This window comes from Arachis hypogaea, chromosome 14 (assembly GCF_003086295.3).
Source record: "Arachis hypogaea cultivar Tifrunner chromosome 14, arahy.Tifrunner.gnm2.J5K5, whole genome shotgun sequence".
NCBI lineage: Eukaryota > Viridiplantae > Streptophyta > Magnoliopsida > Fabales > Fabaceae > Arachis > Arachis hypogaea.
This window is the reverse complement of record NC_092049.1, coordinates 66,001,485-66,025,831: the sequence shown is the minus strand read 5'-3', so window position 1 is coordinate 66,025,831 and position 24,347 is coordinate 66,001,485. Positions and strand designations below refer to the sequence as shown.

The following is a 24,347-nucleotide window of genomic DNA, read 5'->3' as shown; positions in this document are numbered from 1 at the left end:
GGCAACTTACCTTTTCCCTCCTTTGTCTCAGATCTTGTCTCAGCAGCCGGAGTCTCCTACAGAGCTGGGGACACCAAAGCCATGCTTCCACGGGATGATCAGTATGTCCCTAACGGGAAATACCTCAGACTCTCAGCAGCCACTACAAGCCTTCCTACTGCTCCAGTTGAAGATAATCCTTCTTCAACATCACAAGCATCTACAACTGAGAAATTGCTCCAGCAGATAATCGAACGGTTGGATTGGCAAGAACAGAAAGCAAAGATGAGAAAGCGCCGTAACGAGCGCCGATTCAAACACCTCAAGGAGCTACTCAAGGGACATTTCAGAGACTCAGACACCCCAGACTCCACTTTCTTTACCAGCACAGGGAGCCATGACGGCCCCGCCTATGGAGATACTGCTACCAGCCCACCCCTGTTTCTGACAGATGGCACCGAGGACGGTGCAAAGCCTTAAGTGTGGGAGGTCGGTCAGTACCTAACTTTCGGAGGTAAATTCTCTTCTCTGGCACCAATAATTAGGATATTTTAGTTAGATTTTCTTTCCTTTATAGAATAGAATAAATTGCATAGGTTAGGATAGTTGCATGCATGTTCTACTTGATTGAAAAGACAATAAGTTTCTTTTAAAAATCTATCTTTGGAACAAAATTTCACTAATTTTTCAAAATTTTTATGATAAATTTGCTTGAGTTGTATTTGGAACATGATATTTGAGTTAAAGAACACACAACCTGTGAAAGATTTGAGCCTTTATGAATGGTTACATTATTTAACCATAATTATTTCATTCTTGTGTGTTTACTTCTCTATGATTGCAATATATATTTTGTTTTATCTTATATGTCCAATAGTTATTATATTTGCATGCTTGCACATGAATGAGGCCATTATTTGTTTAAACTCACTCATCCAAATTAAGCATACCCTTTTCAATTACCTTTGTTAACCACTTTGAGCCTTTAATTCCCATTTGTTCGATATTTTACCACATTACTAACCTTAAGCCGAAAAATAATTGTATATCCCAAATTGAATCTTTGGTTAGCTTAAGATAGAATTGTGTGTGCTAGTTAAGTATGGAAAATTGTGGGAACAAAAGTTGTTAAGGGAATGTGTCATAAAAATTTAAGGGGAATTTGGATACCTACTCATGTGAAACTATAAGAATTAAAAATCTATGTGCATTGACAAGATTTATTTAAAAAAATAATAATAAAATAATAAATATGAAAAATCAATAAATAAGGGGACAAAATTACCCCAATGTTGAATTCAGAATTCGAAGATCAATGCACATATGATAGAACCAAAAATATAAGTTGATACGTGAGTATGGATTGAAAAAGGGAATTTTGGGTAGCTAGGTATGTACTTTAAAGATGACATTAAGTGTATACAAATTATATTAGAGCTTGGGTTAATTAAAGATTCAATTTATTAGCTCACTTGACCAAATATACACCCCTGCCTATACCTTAGCCCCATTACAACCTTGAAAAGACCTCATGATGTTTGCATTGGTATATTAACTATTGTTGATTGGTTAGGAGAAGAACAAAAGTTAGAAAGCATGATTAGAGAAGGATAGAGTGATCACCCTATACACTAGAGATCAGAGCGTACATACATTCTCAGTGAGGGTTCAATGCTTGAATTTTCATGTTCCCTGCTTTCACGAGCTATTTTCTTGCACTTTTATCTGTTTTATTGTGTAATGATAAAATTAGTGGAATTTGATTTGTAATTATTTTAAAGAGCTTATTTACTTTTGATTAAGTGGACAAGAATCATATAGTTGCATTTATTTATATATATGTAGGTTTGGACTGCATTTCATGAGTTTCTACATGTTCATACTTATTTCCTTATCTCCTCCAATTAAGCATGAGGACATGCTAATGTTTAAGTGTGGGGAGGTTGATAAACCACTATTTTATGGTTTATATTGTGTTTAATTGTGTGGTTTTATCATGATCCTTTCCCACTTATTCATTAAATTAGCATGCATTTAGATTTTCTTCCTGAATTTATTACATGTTTGAAAACTGCTTCCTAGAGACTTTAATTATTTATTTTTAATTCTCCTTTATTCCATTCGATGCCGTGATCTGTGTGTTAAGTGTTTCAGACTTTATAGGGCATGAATGAGTCGGAGATTGGAAAGGAAGCTAGCAAAAATGGAAAAAACACAAGAATTTGAGGAGATAACCAGCGAGAAGTGACGCGGTCGCATGGCTCACGCGACCGCGCGAAGGAGAGCAAATCGCAGTGACGCGGCCGCATGGCTCACGCGGCCGCGCGAATTGGAAAAGTTCTGGTGACGTGGTAGCGTGGACGACGCGAACGCGTGGCGAGGAAAAGCACGAATGACGCGTCCGCATGGATGACGCGATCGCGTGACATGTGCGATCTGCATAATCTGCAGAATTCGTTGGGGGCGATTTTGGGCCCTATTTCGACCCAATTTTTGGCCCGGAACAGCAGACTAGAGTCAGAGAACATGCAGAAACAAATAACACATTCATTCAGAGACAGTTTCAGATCTAGTTTTACTCTCTTAGGTTTTTCTCTCTAGGTTTTAGAATTTTAATTTTCAATTGGTCTTAGTATTGGAACATTGAGAAGAGTTATTCCCTCATCAAGAATTCGTCATTCTAGTTCGTTCTCTCAACTTGGTTTTATTCTTCTATGTTCCTTGTTTTGTTCAATTTTGTTATTTGAATACTTTTATGATTATTTAATGCGAGGATTATTTCTTTTTAATTTAATTTCAATTCCAATAATCATGTCTTCTTTTAATTCCCTTTCATATGGTATGGATTCTTTATTTACAATGCGTGAGTAGTTTCCTCATTTGATGGGGAGTTGATTAAAAGGAATTCTTATGTTGGAAGGATTGAAGAAAAATTTGTAATTGGGTTAAATGTTGGATTGCTATCCTGTCACCAACGCTAATCCCTTTGAACTAAGTGGGTTGCAACTTGTGAATAGATCTGGCATTCTAACTTGTTTGACTTTCCCTCACCTAGTAAGGGATAACCAAACAGAACAACCATTAATTATAAATTAATCTTACAATCACTCCATCAATAGTAGAAATTCCAACCAATCAACTCCCAGTCAAGGCTTTTATTCATATTATTTAAATTTTCTCAATTTACATTCCAATTTACTTAGCTCAACTTCTTGGAACATCTGATTAATAAGATAGCACACTTTTTTGTAACTCGTTGGGAGACGACCTGGGACTTAAAACTCCCAGTAATTTTTAATTGAAATTCTCTGTGACATACTTTTAAATTGATAGGCAGATTTTCGGTGAGTTAAGAACTATACTTGCAACATAACCATTTTAATAATTTTTAATTCACCAGCTTCTGCGTCACATCATAAGGCCTGCCATCTACCCGTGGAACTGGAGCATAAGGCCTACTGGGCAACCAGATTCCTAAACTTTGATGCCAAATTAGCTGGAGAAAAAAGATTGCTCCAGCTGAATGAGCTAGAAGAATTCAGACTTACTGCTTTCGAAAATGCCAAGCTTTACAAAGAGAAAGCAAAAAGGTGGCATGACAGAAAGCTGTCATCTAGAGTCTTTGAACCAGGACAGAAGGTTCTGCTGTTTAACTCTAGACTCAGGCTATTCCCCGAGAAACTGAAATCCCGGTGGAGGGCACCATATGTGATAACAAGTGTGTCACCATATGCCTATGTGGAGCTTCAAGACATTGATTCTTATAAGAAGTTCATTGTTAATGGACAGAGAATCAGGCACTATCTTGAAGGCAATGTTGAGCAAGAGTGCTCAAGGCTGAGGCTAGATTAAAAGCTCAGCAAGGTCCAACTAAAGACAATAAAGAAGCGCTTGTTGGAAGGAAACCCAATGTTATTTAATTATATCTATTTATTTTCTATTGCTATTTTATGTCTTCTTAAGGTTGATGATCATGTGAAGTCACAAAAACTACTGAAAAATCAAAAACAGAATGAAAAACAGCAACAAAAATAGCACACCCTGGAGGACGAGTATTCTGGCGTTTAAACGCCAGAGACAAGCATCTGTCTGGCATTTAACGCCAGAAATAGGCACCAAGCTGGCGTTTAACGCCAGAAACAAGCATCTACCTGGCGTTAAACGCCAGAAACAAGCTACATTTGGGTGTTTAACGCCAGAAACAGGCAGCACAGCAAGGGTGTTTTACACGCCTAATTGGAGCAGGGATGTTAAGTCCTTGACCCCACTTGATCTGTGACCCCACAGGATCCCTACCTTTTCTTCTTCATTTTCACACAACACAACCCTCTCTTCTTCCACTTGGCCGAATACATCTTCTTCCCCCATCTCTTCCATTTTCTTCTTCTTCTACTACTTTCTCTCTTCTTTTGCTCGGGAACGAGCAAACCTTCTAAGTTTGGTGTGGAAAAAGCATTGTTTTTTTTTTTGTTTTTCCATAACCACTAATGTCTCAAGGGATGCACTTCCCTCCACAAAACTATTAGGAGCAACAAAGACAAGGAAGAGACATAGAGGGGCTCAAGAGCACTATTGGTTCTTCAAGAAGAGGAAGACGCCACCCTCACTAAGGTGGACCCGTTCCTTAATCTCCTTGTACTTATTTTCCTATTTTTCGTTTATTATGCTTTATATTTTATTTATAATTGTGTCTTTACTATATGATCTCTAGTATCTAAGTGTCTATGTCTTAAAGATATGAATGTCCTATGAATCCATCACCTTTCTTAAATGAAAAATGTTTTCTGAAAAAGAAAAAGAAGTACATGAATTTTGAATTTTAAATAGTTTAATTATTTTTATGTGGTGGCAATACTTTCTGTTTTCTCAATGAATGCTTGAACAGTGCATATGTCTTTTGAATTTGTTGTTTACGAATGTTAAAATTATTGGCTCTTAAAAGAATGATGAAAAAGGAGAAATGTTATTTGATAATCTGAAAAATCATAAAAATGATTCCTGAAGCAAGAAAAAGCAGTGAAGAACAAAGCTTGCAAAAAAAATGCAGAAAAAAAAGAGAGCAAGAAAAAGAAAAAGCAAGCAGAAAAAGCCAAAAGCTCTTTAAACTAAAAGGCAAGAGCAAAAATCCAATAGCCCTTAAAACCAAAAGGCAAGGGTAATAAAAAGGATCCAAGGCTTTGAGCATCAGTGGATAGGAGGGCCTAAAGGAATAAAAGCCTGGCCTAAACGGCTAAACCAAGCTGTCCCTAACCATGTGCTTGTGGCGTGAAGGTGTCAAGTGAATACTTGAGACTGAGCGGTTAAAGTTGAGGTCCAAAGCAAAAACAGAGTGTGCTTGAGAACCCTGGACACCTCTAATTGGGGACTTTAGCAAAGCTGAGTCACAATCTGAAAAGGTTCACCCAGTTATGTGTTTGTGGCATGTATGTATCCGGTGGTAATATTGGAAAACAGAGTGCTTAGGGCCACGGCTAAGACTCATAAAGTAGCTATGTTCAAGAATCAACATACTGAACTAGGAGAATCAATAACACTATCTAAATTCTGAGTTCCTATAGATGCCAATCATTCTGAACTTCAAAGGATAAAGTGAGATGCCAAAACTGTTCAAAAGCAAAAAGCTAATAGCCCCGCTCATCTAATTAAGACTGATCTTCATAGATGTTTTTTGAATTCATTGTATATTCTCTTCTTTTTATCCTAATTTGTTTTTAGTTGCTTAGGGACAAGCAACAATTTAAGTTTGGTGTTGTGATGAGCAGATAATTTATACGCTTTTTGGCATTGTTTTTAGTATGTTTTTAGTATGATTTAGTTAGTTTTTATTATATTTTTATTAGTTTTTAAATAAAAATCACATTTCTGGACTTTACTATGATTTTGTGTGTTTTTCAGTAATTTCAGGTATTTTTTGGCTGAAATTGAGGGAGCTGAGCAAAAATCTGATTCAGACTGAAAAAGGACTGCAGATGCTGTTGGATTCTGACCTCCCTACACTCGAAATGAATTTTCTGGAGTTACAGAAGTCCAAATGGCACGTTCTCAATTGCGTTGGAAATTTGACATCCAGGGCTTTCCAGCAATATAAAATAGTCCATACTTTGCTCAAGGATAGACGACATAAACTGGCGTTCAACGCCAGTTCTATGTTGCAATCTGGCGTCAAACGCCAGAAACAGGTTACAAATTGGAGTTGAACGCCAGAAACAGGTTACAACCTGGCGTTCAACTCCAGTAACAGCCTAGGCACGTGAGAAGCTTAAGTCTCAGCCCCAGCACACACCAAGTGGGCCCCAGAAGTGGATTTCTGCACCAATTATCTTAGTTTATTCATTTTCTGTAAACCTAGGTTACTAGTTTAGTATTTCAACAACTTTTAGAGATTATTTTGTACCTCATGACATTTTAGATCTGAACTTTGTACTCCTTGACGGTATGAGTCTCTAAACTCCATTGTTGGGGGTGAGGAGCTCTGCTGTGTCTCGATAAATTAACGCAATTATTTCTGTTTTCTATTCAAACACGCTTGTTTCTATCTAAGATGTTCATTCGTACTTCAATATGATGGATGTGATGATCCGTGACACTCATTACCATTCTCAACCTATGAACGCGTGCCTGACAACCACCTCCGTTCTACCTTCGATTGAATGAGTATCTCTTGGATTCCTTAATCAGAATCTTCGTGGTATAAGCTAGAATCCATTGGCAGCATTCTTGAGAATCCGGAAAGTCTAAACCTTGTTTGTGGTATTCTGAGTAGAATTCAGGGATTGAATGACTGTAACGAGCTTCAAACTCACAAGGGTTGGGCGTAGTGACAGACGCAAAAGGATCAATGGATCCTATTCCAGCATGAGTGAGAACCAACAGATGATTAGCCGTGCGGTGACAGCACACGTGGACCATTTTCACTGAGAGGACGGATGGTAACCATTGACAACGGTGACCCACCAACACATAGCTTTCCATAGGAGGAACCTTGCGTGTGTGAAGAAGAAAACAGGGGGAAAGCAGAGATTCAGAAGACAAAGCATCTCCAAAACTCCAACATATTCTCCATTACTGTATAACAAGTATTTAATTCATACTCTTTTATTTTTCGCAATTCAAACTGATAATCATAACTAATATCCTAACTAAGAATTATAAGATAATCATAGATTGCTTCAAGCCAACAATCTCCGTGGGATTCGACCCTTACTCACGTAAGGTATTACTTGGACGACCCAGTGCACTTGTTGGTTAGTGGTACGAGTTGTAAAAAGTGTGATTCACAATTCGTGCACCAGTATGGTGGATATGGATTAGGGTCATATGGAGGTGGTTGGTGAAAAGGGGCTTGTGAGTATGGTTGATGGCTATGTTAAGGATATGGCTCATAGGTATATGGTGGTGGTTCTTGGAAATCACAAGGCGATTCACCATAACCATTAGATTGATATACATCATAGAATGACTCTTGTTTATAGTGCATTGGTGGAGGTTGTTGCCATGAAGATTGATCATATTTATATGGCTCCTCCCACCTTTGACTGTCCCATCCTTGATACACATTCTCATTGTAGCTCCCATTTCTTACAACATAGTTGTAATCACACTCATAGCCAATGTGAGAATTCATGATAGCAAAGAGAAAATGAAAACAAAATCAAATAAGAAGCAAGAAAATTAAATCCTAAAACTAGCAAGAACTAACAAAGAAGCAAAAGGCAAACATATTCACAATATTCACATATATACAATAACCAATAACACAACACCAATACAATCCCCGGCAACGGCACCATTTTGATGAATGGAATATTGATGGCATAGAAATTCACTAATGAAATCTCGTTACAAGTATAGTTTCTAAACCAATCAATAATCTTTTCATACAAAAATTTGTTTGTCACAAGTCTAAACCCCTAAAATCTATAAACCGAAGTATTTAAACCTCGGGTCGTTCTCTCTAGCAATTGCAATAAAGTGTCCTTGTTATTGGTTATGAGTTATGTTTGGGATTTTAATAAGAGACATAAAAGATAAATGGCAAGGAAGTAAACTAATAGCTAAAAAGGTCTTGGCAAGGTTTGGTGGTCAAGGATCTTTATCCCTATCACTAACCACAACATGAGAATTGGGAAGGATCAATCCCATTAAGTCATCCTCTAACTAGTAGTAAAGGAAAGTCAAATGAGCTATATTAATCCTAGTCCATAAGTCCTAACTCTCCACTAATTCAATTAGTGAGAACTAGAGTCAATGGCTTCCCAATCATCAATTACTTGGACATTAGTAACTCAAGAGTTCCTAGTTACCTTCCCAAGCCAAGAGCATAAAATTCTACTCTAAAATCTAACCAAGTATTTTATCAAACACTTGGAAGGCATAAAAGGAAAACATAGTAAATCAACAACAAGAGCAAAATCTAACAACAACTAATTGCAAAGAATTAACAACAACAATCAAAAGAAACACAATTATTATGAATTACCTCAAATTGGATTGAAAGAAAATAGAAGGAACAAGAGTAGATCTACAACAAAGCATAAAAACAACATAAAGGAAATTACAACAAAAGAATAGAAGAATGATGAATGTAACAACAAGGAATTGAGAGGTAGAAGAAGATGAAAGCATGAATTGAAACCTAGATCTAAGATTATTGAACTAAACCTAATCCTAATTCTAATCCTACAGAGAAGTGAGAGCTTCTCTCTCTAAAACTAACTAATCCTCATCCTAATGTGTGTGAATGAGCCAAAAATGTGAATAATGATGATTCCCCTTCAATCCTTGGTCCTTTTATGCATTTTGGCGCCAAAGTTGGTTGTGAACAGGGCCCCATAGCTCTCAGAATTCGTTGGTCACATTTTCTATTTAAAAATCACGTGCGGCCACCGATGCGTATGTGAACAGCGTGCGTACGCGTCCATGGAGTTTTCGCGATCCACGCGTAGGCGCATAGTGCGCGCGCGCGTCCATGGGCGTTTTCCAAATCTTTGGCTTTTCATGATTTCTCCACTTTGCATGCTTTCCTTTCACTCCTTTGATCCATTCCTAGCCTTTCTAATCCTGAAATCACTAGCAAACACATCAAGGCATCTAGTGGAATCAAAGGTGAATTAAAATTAACAATTAAGAGCCTAAAAAGCATGTTTTCACACTTAAGCACAAATTGGGAGACAATCATGAAACCATGCTATTTCACTGAATAAATGTGGGCAAAAAGTCATAAAATCACCTAAATTAAGCACAAGATAAACCTTACAAATGGGGTTTATCACGCGTACGCATGGGTTACGCGTATGCAACGCTTGGCTTTTTGCTATCCACGCGTACGCATCATGTCACGTGTACGCGTCGCCATGCGACTTCAATTCCACGCGCGCGCATCGGTGAATGCATCCCAAATCCTTGATTTTTCATGATTTCTCCACTTGCATGTTTTTCTCTTCATTCCTTTGATCCATTCCTAGCCTTTTCAACCTGAATTTACTAACAAACACATCAAGGCGTCTAGTGGAATCAAAGGTGAATTAAAATTAGCAAATTAAAGGCTTAAAAAGCATGTTTTTACTTAAGCACGAATTAGGAGAAAATTATGAAACCATGCTATTTCATTGAATAAATGTGGGAATAATGGATGAAATCCACTAAAATTAAGCATAAAATGTACCACGAAATAGCGGTGCATCAAATCTTCCCACACTTAAACCAAGCATGTCTTCATGCTAAACCAAGAAAGAGGTAAAGGGTACTATCATTTATTCAATGCAATCAAAATATATGCAATCTACCTACATGCTACTATCTAAATAGATGCAATTATTTGGTCAAAATAAATCAATTGCCAAGGAAACCAATATAAGCACAAGGGCTAAGGGTATTAACAACCAAGCCAAACCACAATTGAATTGAGCTATTAAAGATTTTACAAACTTGCAAGAAAAATGATGATTCTAGGTGGAAAACATGTAATTGAGCATCGAACCCTCACCGGACGTGTATCCGCTGTAATCACTCAGGTGTATAGGGTCGATCCACTCAATTCTCCTCTAATCATGCTTTCTAAGATTTGTTTTTCATCTAACAATCAACAATTATTCTATGCATGTATACATATATCATGAGAACTTATTCATAGGTTGTAATGGGGTTAGGGTCAAGGTAGGATGCATATGGTTAAGTGGACTTGAAATTTGAATCTTTGATTAACTTAAACTTCCCACCTAACCTATATAGCAACCTATACAATTTAATTGCTAACCTAACTACCCATTCTTCACTTTTTCACATACTCATGCATTCTTTTCTTGATCACAACTCATATGCATTAATTATTATTGAGCTTCACTTTGGGGCATTTTGTCCCCTTTTATCACTTTTTTTTCTTTCTTTTTCTATAATTTTTTTTCTTTTCATATGTATTTTTTTTCTTTTTATTTTCTCATTTTTTTCCTTTTGCAATAAAGTATATACAAAATTATCAATGCATATGGTTTTACATTTAATTAACACATGAGTATGTTCCCAATTTCCAATATTTTCAATAGAAATATAAATTACCCTTTTACCTCAACCAATGTCCCAAGTTTCCCCACACTTGAATTATACACACTCACTAGCCTAAGCTAATCAGAGATCCAAATAAATGACATTTATTATTTTTTGCTTTAAGGCTTGTCATGTGCTAATATTAAGAACAAGTGGGTTTATCATAGGCTCAAAGTTGGCTAACAATGGAAGATAAAAGATAAGGCTAATTGGGGTAAGTGAGCTAATTGAAACAATAGCCTCAATCATATAAATACATGTATACACAAAATAATGGACATAAAGAATCAAACAAATCAAAGATTACAATCATAGAAAGAGAATAATACACACAAGAAGGAAAATAAGTGGTTATAAGATGTAACCACACAATTAGGCTCAAATCTCATATGCTTGTGTTCTTAGCTCAAAACATGTTCACAAGATATAATTCAAGCAAGTTCAATGAAAATTTTTACTCAAATCAATTGGGGCGTTAATGCCCTATAGATAAAATTCTTGGAAAATTTTCATTATTTTGACTAAGCTTATTATGTATGTATATATATATGCAAATAAGAAAATGCAACAAAAAATCCTAAAAGATCTAAAAATGAAATGCAAAAGTGTTGGGATTAGAAACCCGTCCTCGGTGCATCCAAAGATGAGCAAGGGGGTACGACGACTCTCCGGATTGCCACCTTCAGCTGGTGGATCAACCGGCTGCTGCATGTTCTTTCTTCCACTTCCATTTTTGCTTATAATGACTCATCCTGAAATTAGAAGGCATGATAGTGAGAAAAGTAAATGCAAAAAGAAGGAAGCATATATTGTTGGAATGAGGTGAAAACCACTAGAATGGAGTGAGTGAATTAGTGTGATATTGATGAAAAATGGGTGTGTGAATTCTAAATTACGCGCGGTTTAGAACACACACACCAACATAAAAAGATATGCCACAGTTACGCGAAAGAGAACATGCACTTCACTTATTCTAGTGTGCTTGAGATGCTCTAAACTTGTAGGTTAAAACAACCAAACAAGCAATAAAGAAGCATGAAAGCATTCAAGCCAAAAACATATGGATGCATATAATCAAGAAACACAATGCATGAAGGTAAATGCACAACATCCATTAAGAGATTGCCTAATCAAAGAAAAGGATTCAAATCACGTGGTGGCCAAATCATGCAATTCAAAAGATTTAGAAAGCTTGAAGGCAATGTCACATGTACTTGGTATGCAAAGATGTCAAACATGAAAAATTCAAAACCAAGTAACCAACTATAACCTCAATAGAGAATCCAACAATGAATAGTGAAGACAATTATACTAAAAATAGCATTCAGTTAATAATAAGCAGCAATAAATAGTAAACAAGATTACCAATCCAACACCTATAATGAAAAACAGAAAATGAAATGAAAATTTAACTAACTAAAAAACCAACTAACTAACTAAAAGAAATGGTTATAAATGGTGTTTGGTAGTGTTAGACGATGGGTGAAGGGAGGAAAGACAAGAGAAGAAGAAAGAAGAAGGAAAGAAATGGAAAGGAGAGAAGAAAAGAGGAGTGTTGAAACAAGGCAATCCACGCGTGCGCGTCGTGTGACGCGTGCGCGTGGTGAGGTGAAATGGAAGCGACGCGTACGTGTGTGTCACACGTACGCGTGATGGGTTATTTAGAGTGGCGACGCGTATGCATGAGGTGACGCGTACGCGTCGGTAGAGTTGTGCCTCGCGCACAAAGTTGGCATGAAGTAGGCACAACTCTCAGGTTTTTGTATGGAGGTGAAAATTTTAAATCCACGCGTACGCGTAGATGACGCGTACGCGTGGATAACGCGTGCGCGTGGGTTGGTGCTCTGTTTTTCAAAATTTTTCCAAGTTCTTGCACCAAACCAAGCATTCCAAACCTCCAAACAGCTACCAAAACACTCTCAAACCTTATTCAACATACTAGACTACTAACTAAACTCAACTATCCAAACAAAACATGAAATTAAACTAATTACCAATATGTACAAATGAGAAAATGAAAAAGTTTTACCCTGGTGGGGGTGTCTCCCACCTAGCACTTTTATTTATTGTCCTTAAGTTGGACTTATGGGGAGCTCCTCATCAAGGTGGTTTGTGCTTGAATCCATCCTTGAACATCCACCAATGCTTGAATCTCCAATAAGCTCCATTCTTCAAAATTAATGCCATCAAGCCTTGATGGAGTTCTTCACAAGCTAAGGGCTCCCAAATTTGATTCTCCTTGTGCGATCCGGGATCCCACACTTTTTTTGACACCCATCTTCAAGTTGATCGTCATTGTTCCATTTGGGTGGCAAGCAAGATGAATTCTCAATTAAGTGACCAAACATCATCCTAGACCCAAGCAATCTAGTTCTACACCAACCCTTGCTATTAAGCCTTGAACATGCAACCATCATGGACTTTGATTTACAATGCCAACTACTAACCATCTCCCTTTTGCTCTTAAAGCCACAAAGAGCTCTAAGTTGCCCATCCGTCTCAAGCAAACCATATTCAAGTGGGATAATTAAGCTTAGAGATGAGTGATTTACCCACTTGAATGAAAGAATGGATGGTGATAGCTTGGGGAGAAATACTTCCAACGTCCTTGCAAGCTCTACTCCCTTGTGTTCTTCCTTGATTACCTCCACCTCTTTACAAACTTCTCCAAATTCAATCTTTTGTTCATCAATTTCATCTAACTCTTCTCCATCACTCAAATCATAAATGGGAGGATGAGAGAAATCTACCTCCACATTGCTCTCTATCTCATTAGGAGAAGGTTCTTCAAGTTCAAAGGATTCACCACCAAGAAGGTTTGATGAATGATCTTCATCGCCATGGGAACTCAATTCTTGATTCACTCCTTCCAAGTCTTCATTCAACAATTGTTTTGGAGGTTGTGCACTCTCCTCCTCAACATGAAATTCAATCTTCTCAAAGGGGTTTTCTATGACTCTAGATTCCCATGGAGGTTCCGCATCTCCTAAGTCTTCAACCACTTCTTCCTCTTCTTCAACAATCAAAGCTTCCTCCAATTTTTTCAATACAAAATAACATTCCTCATTTTTCATTGGAGTTTCTAATCTCTCCTTAATGCTATGCTCTTCAATTGATTCTTCACATGTGGCCATGGGAATTCCTTGAGTGCTCAAACATTGGGAGGCTAATCGGTTTACCACCTCATCCAAGGTGGCCATGAATTCTAGTACCTCTCTTTTCTTCTCTTCTTGCCTTTGAAGGAATAAAGTGAGAGATTCATCCATTGGGGCTTGGGGTGGATAGGAGGATTCATTATTTTGGAGAAAGGATTCATGATAGGAAGGTGGTTCTTCTTGGTAACAGTATAGAGGAGGTGGTTCTTGGAAGTGTTGAGGTTGGAATGGTGGTGGTTCTAGGTGTGGTTCATATGGCTCATATGGTTGTTGGTATGGTGGGTAAGGATTAGGGTCATATGAAGGTGTTTGGTAAAAAAGGGCTTGTGAGTATGGTTGAGGGTTACGTTGAGGATGAGGTTCATAGGCGCATGGGTGGGGCTTGTTGGTAACTACAAGAATGTCGATCATAGCTATTGGATTGATATGCATTAGGAGTTGGAATACCTATAAGAACCCGGAGGAGGTTGTTGCCAAAAAGGTTGTCCATAAGCTTGAGGCTCCTCCCAACCTTGGTTGTTCCATCCTTGATGCATATCCTCATTAAAGCTTTCATTTCCTACAACATAATTGTAACCAAACTCAGCCAAAGGGATGAGAATTCATGGTAAAAAGGGGAAATAAAAACAACAACTAGTAACAAATAAAGAGAACAAACTCCTACACTTCCAAAAACTAACAAAGAAGCAAAAGGCAAACATATTCACAATATTCACATATATACAATAACCAATAACAAGGCACACATTTGCAATTCCCCGGCAACGGCGCCATTTTGATGAAGGGATTTTTGATTGGTAAAGAATTTCACAAATGAAATCTTGTTGCAAGTATAATTTCTAAACCAACAAATAATCCTCTCATGCAAAACTTTGGTTGTCACAAGTAACAAACCCCAATAAAAATAACCAAAGTATTCAAACCTTGGGTCGTCTCTCAAAGGAATTGCAGTGAAGTGTTCTTGCTATTGGTTATGAGATGTATATTTTAGGGTTTTGGATAAGAGACATGAAAGATAAATTGCAAGAAAGTAAATTGAAACTCAAAGAATAAAAAGGTCTTGGCAAGGAATGATGGTCAAGGATCTTTATCCTTGTCACTAATCACAACATGATAATTGCAAGGATTAATCCCATTAAGTCATCCTCTAATAAATGGAGGAAAGTCAAATGAGCTACACCAATCCTAATCCATAAGTCCTAGCCTTCTCACCAATTGATTTAGGGAAAGCTAGTATCAATGGACACCAATTATCAACACTTGGACATTAGCAACTCAAGTTCACCTAAGTTGCCATCCCAAGCCAAGAACACAAAAATCTACTCTAACATCCTTCCAAGCATTTAATCAAACACTTGGAAGGCATAAAAGGAAAGCAAGATAAGATCGCAAGGAATTTAACAACAACAATTCAAATCAACAATAAAGGAGCATGAAACATAAATTGCATTAAAAAGGAGTAGAAGAAACAAGAGTGCATCAACAACAAGTAAACAATTACAAGTAATGAAATACAAAACTAGGAAAGCAAGGGTAGAGAAACAAGGAATTGGAAAGAAAAGTAAATCAAAGCATGAATTAAACCTAGATCTAAGAATTCTTAATCTACATCTAACCTAATTCTAGAGAGAAGAGAGAGCTTCTCTATCTAGAAACTAACTAAAGCATGATCAAAACTAAACTATGAGCTTCCCCTCCCCCCCTTGACTCCTCTTGATTTCTGCATGTAATAGGCTCAGAATTGAGTTGGATCTAGGCCTGGAAAGCCCAGAAATCGCCTCCGGCGTTTTCACTTTAATGATGTCACGTGCGAACATCGACACGTATGCGTGGATCACGCGTACGTGTCGCTTGGCTTTTTGCTATCCATGCGTATGCGTCATGTCACGTGTACACGTCGCCATTTGACTTCAATTCCACGCGTGCGCGTCTGCTACGTGCGCGTCTGCTACGTGCACGCGTCGGTGAATGCATCCCAAATCCTTGATTTCCCATTATTAGTCCACTTGCATACTTTTCTCTTCATTCCTTTGATCCATTCCTAGCCTTTTCAACCTGAATTCACTAACAAACACATCAAGGCATCTAGTGGAATCAAAGGTGAATTAAAATTAGCAAATTAAAGACTTAAAAAGCATGTTTTTGCACTTAAGTAGAAATTAGGAGAAAATTATGAAACCATGCTATTTCATTGAATAAATGTGGGAATAATGGATGAAATCTACTAAAATTAAGCATAAAATGTACCACGAAATAGTGGTGCATCAGGGAGCTCACTTTAGGGTAGAAAAATGCATTAGGAGTAGGAGTAGTGTAGATAGAAAATTCTCTCTTAGGGTTTACTGAAATTTTTATTGTAGCATTTTATAGTTAAGTTTTAATCTTGGATTTTGCTCATCTTTATTGTAAATACTCCTTAATTCCCTCTTTAATTACACTACTTTTGTTATATTTTCCTCTTGTTCAAGTTACTTTGATATATGCAATTTTGATTTCTTAAATCTTTTGCTTATGAATTTGATATTTTATGATTCCTATATGCTTGCTTGAGTGTTTATTGTTGATTTTGTGAATAGTTTGGTTTTAGTTTTCATTATCTTTTGTATATTCTTTTGTTTTGCTTTTATGCCCACCAAGTGTTTGTAAAAATGCCACTTGATAATTTTGAATAGATTTTCACACCTTGCCTTGGAAAATGAGTTCCTAGGATACTAGAGTCATAATGTCCAACATTTAGTGGTAATTCTTGGGTAGTTAGTTGACTCTTGTTTCCATTGATGCTAGCTTTTTACTAAGTAATTAGTAAGTTAGCTATGACTTATGGATTAAGATCAATTATGCTTGCTTGACTTACTCCTCGATGTTAGGAATTGACGAAGCGAGATTGACTTATCATAGTTGTCATAGTTGTGGTAATGACGATGATAGGATTCCTTAATTCTCATTTCCAAGTCAAGGCTCTTTATGCATTTATAGCATTGTCACTAAGTTTTGATCTTGCTTTCTTTTAATTTGCATTAATATCCTTTTTGATCATTTCTTAGTTCTTTTATTTATTAATTTTTTTAATCTCTCATTCTATACTTCAAAACCCTCTTTTCCTCACAACCAAGAGTATGACATCTTAATTGCATTGTCCGAGGGAGATGACCCGAAGTTGAATTACTCTCGGTTATATTTTTATTTGAAATTAAACTTTGATTGAGAGTTAGTTATTGGTTTGGACTATACTTACAACGAAGAGATTCTATTTTGAGAAATTCTAGATCAACATTAATTCTCTATCAAGCACGAACATTCCTATCTAGACGCTGCAAGACAAACCTTCAGAAGAAATAAGATGGAGAAATCTTGGAATCGAGGGTACTGAGGAAGCAAGAAACTGAAAGGGAAATGCTTTTGGAAATGAAGAAAAGAGAAAAGGGAGAAAAAAGGCATCTTATATAGGGGGACAAGGGCAGAGCAACCGTTACACCCCTCAAGAAAACGTGCGCAAACCCCAAGAGAAACTGTCGCGTTTTGCTCGCTCTCCCTTAAAGACAATAACATTCAAAAATTTTGAAAATATGTCGGGTACCCGATGTGAAAGCTAAAGGTCCAATATGCTCGAGTCTGACCTCTTAAAAAGCTCGGACTCAAGCAGAGACACTATTCATACCTTGCCCCAAAACTTAAAGCCAGGCCCACTAAAAAATAAAGGGCCTGACTCAGAAGGGTTGGTCTCCACGCTTACCCGGCCTCTTTGAAGAGACTGGACATCATCAAGGGAATCCAGTTCTACTTGCCCAAAGTGAGTAACTGCCTCCACGAATCTAGCCACTTCATCTAGAAGGGTGAAGTCAACAAAACTCCCAAAATAAAGAGAACAGTTATCCATCAATAAAGGTGGAACTACCGTAACAAAAGGTGATCAATGACTTTACTATAAATACGTTGACACCCTTCAGGTATAATTCACGTTCTAATCTACTAAAAATCTGTCTAAAATCCTTGCTAACTTATGTATCGGAGTCTCTTGCAGGTACCACCCATCATCTCCTCACGAGGAACTCGGACAGGTGATACCTCGGAATCAACAAGTCAGACGCTGCCATACAAAGAGATCTGAGCCTCACGTTCAGGCCCAAATCAATGTTTCAGGTAATTCTCGGAATACCTACTTTGACTTCAAAATCCTTGCATTTGTTGATTCTCATTGGGGATCCGATTTAGATGATGTTTGCACAACTACTACTTTAACCAAAAGCAATAACTAGTTAGCCCAGAATCTTCTTTTTGAGATTCATAAGTGTTCCAATGTTCCAATATTGCTGTTTTTGTGTTTCATGACATTTGACCAAGCTGCTTTTTTATTCTCAAAATTGATATTCATGAATCATGATCACTCTTAATAAGCATAAAAAAAATAAAAATAAAAAAGTAAAAGAGTATTATCATAGATGATTGTTTTTGCACCTGAAACTATGTAATAAAATGAATTTCATATCATACCATCAATCTTCTATCCACAAAGATGGTGCTTATTATTGGAACGCTTCATATCTATTATTCATCTAACAAGATACAAGCAAAGCTTATTGGTTTCATTGCTTCCCTCACCATTTTAAGAAGACAAAAAAGGGTAGAGGAAGCACAAACTACGTACTAAGAATAATAACAACCTATGACACTAATATAGTAATATATACAAACATGACACAAACAATAATAAAAAGAAACATATAACCTAAGATTGAGAATTAACTAACATGCCAATTGATCTCTAAAGGAAGAGATTTCCTCAAATATAGGAAGCCTTCTGGATCTGTTATTTGATCCCCATGCAGTGAGCAATTCATCTATCCCTTTGACAAAGTCATCATCAAGGCCCAAATTATCCAGATATTGTGATTGAGGGAGATTTGAATTCAATTCCAAAAGCAACTCCTCTGCTCTTTTCTTGGACTTGGTTTCATCGGAGCCAGGAAGCTTTTGATGCAAGACATGTTCAAGAATGTAATAGGCTTCTTCATAACGGGATTGTCTCATGAGGCACACCACCAAGTTGCAAGCCTTGTTGGCGTCAGCATCTATCATTTGGGCTTTCTTGAATACAACCTCCGCCATCATGTAGTTCTCCTTTTGCATGTAGGCCCACCCCAAATTTCCCTAAAAATATATATAGAATAAAACACAGTTAGAATTGCCCTCTACTATTTTAGTTAAAACAAATAAAACTTGTTCATGGATAGCTATTATTTATATTGTATGTTTTCTTCTATAACACCACTCATGCATGAGGTTCTTTTCAATTCAAATCATGAGTTTCTGTCCATCCATACTTTATGTTGAAATTTAATTTAGTTTTTTATTTAAAAAATATGGGGCCACAAGATTAAGCTTTATACTCTTTTATCATCAGAAATTTTGAAATTATATCATAGGATTATTTGCTTCAAAAATTTAAATTATTAAATTAAGATACATTAATAATTCAATTCATACCTGTCCACCAAGAGACTACTCGGACGTGAAGGATGAATAATGCACAAATCCAATCATACTTTCAACATTAAATTCTATCCTATCATTATTGTAAGGTAGATTTTTTTGCCCACTCACTCAAAAATAAATAAAATGCAAAATTATTTCGCACAAGGCACGCATCACCAATTTTAATGCATATTTTGCCTTTCTGTTTTTATTTTCATTATTATGATGTCAATTTTTATATTATTAATTTCAAATTTCCAATCAAATCGAAATAAAAACAAAAAATTGTAAAAGAAAAAAAAAAGGTAAAATATGTTTTTTTATTTTTAATATTTGTTAATTTTTTAATATATTTAACGTTTAATTTAATTTAATTTTGTTCCTAATATTTTTAATTTGTGTCAAAATTAATTTTAGATGTTATTTCCATTTAAAATATTAGGGAGAAAATAAAAAATATTTACTTATAATTTTAATACAAATCGAAAATATTAAAAAAAATTGATCTATAAATTAAAAATGTTATGGACAAAATTAAATTGAATTAAACATTAAACATATTTTTAAAAAAAAATCGTTAGGCCCAAAAATATATTTTTTTGAAAATAAAAATAAGCTAAAGTAAATTAAAGATAGTAATGATGAAAAAGTGCGATAAAGGATAAAAAAAAAAAAAAAAAGAGTTAATATGTATGATGTAATATGAAAAATACCAATAATCTTGCAGTTTCTTGCTTGATAGAAACTTGGAACTTTTTGCCATGAGAGCGAGCAGTCCTTGTGGTCCTTCCATTGAAGGCTTCACCTTGGTAGATTAGTCTTAGCTTTCTCTTCAGCAACTCAATTTGCTCATCAATTCTTCCACATTTCTGTCTTTCACGAACACTCAATTAGATTATTCATCATTTGTTTATTAATTAACTAAATCTCTATTAAGATGTTACTTTGTAACAACATGAAATGACATATATGATTATCCTTTTTACTCTTCAGAATGATAAACAAATCATAATATTGAATATGAGGAGTGCTAGGGCCAGCAACTTTTGTGATTTGTAGCCATCGAATAACCACTAATAATAATTTTAATGGTGTGAGATTTCTTCCAATGACTCACTTTTATTTACTGATTACATGCTGGTCAAAATTTAATAAAGTTACTGGTCCCTAGACTTTACCATTGAGTATATCACAAATTAAATTTATCAATTAATTATGAAATCTATTAAGATGTCACTTTAAATAATACATATATTGTTCTTAAGCCATTGGACATACACATAAAAATTAGTGAATTTCATACAGTGGTGAATTTAACAGGAGCCTTGGCCCCTCAGATATTCAAATAACCTAATATGTTTTTATGAGAATAATTTTTGTTGTTCTTTATACTTGAAAGTTTAAATTTAGAAAATAAGAAATTCAAAATTCTTTACAACTAATATTAATCTATTAATTTTATATTCTAATTATTTAATTATTTTTCATTCAATAACCTACAATAATATAAAAGCCTAAAAACAAGGTGTATAAAGAAAATCTACATTTCTCTAGCTATTTTAACATATATTTTAATCCTTATACTTCTTTAATGATGTAATTTACTAGTATTGGTCTTTATTGCTATAACATAAAACTACTGACCTCCATTCCTTTTTTACTAAATAAACTATCACTTTTAACAATAAAAATTTGATTATAAATAATTTTAATCGTAAAAAAGGTAAGTTAATTTGATACTCATCAAACATACATTAATTCAACAAAATAATCGGAAATGAATATTTCACTGCATAGTAAAACTTGTCAAATGTTTTTTATAGTTTTGTGGAATTAACACAGTTGTTAATGGAATATAGAAGTAGTTTATATTTTTTATATTTAAAATTGTAAAGATATAAATCTTTTATCATTAGAACTAATAATTTATTTAATTTTTATATTAAAACTAAGAAAAAGAAAAGCTAGGTAGCTCATATGAAGTGGAACTAACAGTTTTGAAAGAAGTCTATGTATGTATATACCTTGTAGAGGTCAAGAAGTACATTATCAAGTGACTCTTGAGAATGTTTGGAACAAAGGCTTCTGAAAGATTTGATGGCTTCAATTGCTTCTTCGGATCTGTCTAATTGCTTCATCACAACAGCCATGTCCTTTAAGGCACTGTCCACTTTATCTCCAGCATTTATCGCCTTCCAAAATAACACTATTGCTGCTTCTGGGTCCTTATCTACCAACTGATTAATGTACAATAATAACCATTAATTACTTCATTCATTCTGTTATATCTCTGTATACACTATACACACACGTGCGAGTAAATGCCTTCTCAAGTTGCTGACAATTTATTTTATGGGCAAAGCCTACTTTTCCGCAATTTAAAAATTTCAAAAGGTCTCAATCATCCAAGTTCAATTAGGAATTTTTTTATTGTAAAAAAATATTTTGTCTTTCGAATAAATAATTAAGAATCGAAAAAACATTTAATATATATTTATCTCTGAAAAATGTGTACACAAATATATGCTATAATAATGTAATAGTGTGTTACTATTTTGCTAAATTAATCGAGATATTATTTCATATGATTATCATTATAGAGTGATTATCATATAACTAAATATTAATCTGTAGATGATATATACTTAGGAAAGGATTATATATCATAACATGTTAGAGTTGCATAGATATCTTCTTTTCTATTTTTTCCGGGCGGCAGTGTCACTGTTATGCGTTTTTGGCAGTGTCGGTGATCCTCATTTGACTGTAAAGTTTGGCGACGTATAATGAAATTGAATCGAGTGCAGGTTGTTTAATTTAAGGGAAGAAAGAAAAAGATAAGGGTAAAAAAGGAAATTTACTGCATATCTTTTTACCTAAGGCATTATATTATAGAGTGGAATTCGTGAGAGTCAAACAAACGTATATGACTTTAAATCTAAATGACGAAAAGCAGAAGATTATTAAATCTCTAAGCTGTGTCCCAATTATTTCAAGTTTAATTTGCAAATTGGAAGGTAAAGGAATGGTTGAATTTGAACGATATTATTGTGGATCTTATTCGCAACCTAGTTAGTGGAGACTTTTCAGCAAATGGAATGCAAGAACTGTTAGTTATATTATTCGTTTCTTAAATCATGTGTTTATGTTCGTTATATATACTACTTGAGATATATAAGTATTTAGACACAAATTAAATTTAGATACATAAAAGAATCATAGTTATTTTCGAATAAATGGAATAGCGTTTTGTTTTTAACAAACCGATATATAAGAGACGGAGATGAACACAAATTTACATAGCATTACTTGCTTGTTTTAGCAATAAGGTGATATTATCATCATAGACATTGGTCACTTGATTTGTCGGCCGCACAACCATAGCAATAAGAGGTGGCACACATTTTAATGATTTGAGATATCATATCATAAAATCATATTTTTTTATTTTAATAATCCAATTTATCAATCGAATTGAAATTCAAAAATGTAAAATAAATTTAAAAAAAGAATTTAATTAACTTGTGTCACATTTTAAAAATATAATAATAATTTTTTAAATATTTTTTATATATTTAATACATTAAAAATATAAAAAAAATAATTTTTATAAAATATTTTTTATGGTATATTTAACCTATATACTTAGGGCACCATTTAACAAAATCTTTTAAAAACATATAAGAGCAGTGCATAGTTATCACTGAGGAAGGGTTTTGTAATATGAAACTCAAAATACTTCTGCAAACAATAATAATTTCGGTTGTTCCATAAAATTATACATAATTTATTCAAGTGATTAATCAAAATTCAAATTGATCCAAAAAAAAAAAAAAGAAAAAAAAATTACCTGGGCATGCTTGGCTTTAACATAGAGAGTATCTCCATAAGGTACCTTATGAATAACATGATAAAGGTCATCTTTTTTTCCCTTTGAGCTTTTCTTGCAACCACTCCCTTCCATTTCTCTCTCACACACAAATCACACTCTTTTCTTTTTTCTCGTAATTTCAGACATGCACACCTTATGACTTATGAGTTATGAATTTAGGATAAGAAAAGATTCATTGCAAAGGGGGGTCTACTCTCAGAAAAGAGGGAGACTAAGGAGAGAGGAAAGCATATTTATATATAAATTATGGACAATGAATCTATCTATGATCAAAGAATATGTAACATAGATGAATCTGGATGGGAGTGCGTCTATGTTCCATTTTGGTGTGGGTTTTGGAAATAACAGCTAATCAAAGCTATCTCCTCAAATTGGGAAGCAACACTTGTCGCCATTTGATTAAACATGATATGATTCATTAGTCTTTGATTTTAGACAAAGAGATATCTATAACTTGTAATGCCTTATACGTCATATATATGCTTTCAATATCAATTATTTGTCTTCTCTTAAATTATTATACACCTAAAACATGGATTTAGTTAATATGTATTTTAAGTATATATATTTTTATTTGAATTCTTTTATAAAAATATATAATTTATTACAAAAATGTTTTCTGTTGATATATTTTCGTTGGATATAATTGATGCTAAATTTGACAATTTTAAACTATTTTTTATAGTAATTTATAAGTTTAATGTATTATTATGTATTTATTTAAGCAAAAAATTAAAATTTTGTGTCGATAATATATAATCTTACCATATGCTAAATCCTTAAAAGAATAATTGCCTTCTCTTAAATTATTATACAACTAAACGAAGGGTTTTGCTAATGTGTATTTATTTTAAGTGATCATATTAATATTATTATTTAAATTTTTTAAAAAGAATATAAAAGTTAAAATTTTAATATATTTATTATTATCTGTTTATTTAAATGAAAAATAAAAAATTTGTACTAATAATAATCTTAACATACATTAAACCCTTAAAAGAATAATCGAAAAATATTAAAAATGTGAAAGTAAAGAAGTAATTTATACAGTAATCATAACATATATATATACACCACAATATATAGAGATATATTTCAAGTACACAAAATTTTTTTATTTTGCAATGTCAAATTTTATTATTCTAGTAATTAATTTTTTTATCCAAAGAATATGTGAAATAACATGCATAAACAAAGAAAATTATATTGTAGTTTTTGTGTTTAGGAATATTTTTTAAATCACCTTATTTTTAATAAAGAATTAGAAAAAGCCTTTTAATAAGATTGAGAACACGAGGTATTAATAG

The 24,347-nt window shown here is 34.4% G+C and overlaps 1 protein-coding gene across 1 annotated transcript; it reads right to left on the bottom strand.

Moving 5' to 3' along the window:
• Positions 1-18,138: 18,138 nt before the first annotated feature.
• LOC112742081 (protein SULFUR DEFICIENCY-INDUCED 1) lies at positions 18,139-23,292 on the bottom strand. The gene is made up of 4 exons (XM_025791304.3): positions 22,999-23,292; positions 21,173-21,385; positions 19,862-20,017; positions 18,139-18,824 (listed from the first exon to the last, which is right to left on the bottom strand). Exons 1-4 carry the CDS (start codon positions 23,110-23,112, stop codon positions 18,420-18,422), a joined length of 888 nt encoding a protein of 295 aa, XP_025647089.1. The 5' UTR covers positions 23,113-23,292; the 3' UTR covers positions 18,139-18,419.
• Positions 23,293-24,347: the final 1,055 nt, after the last annotated feature.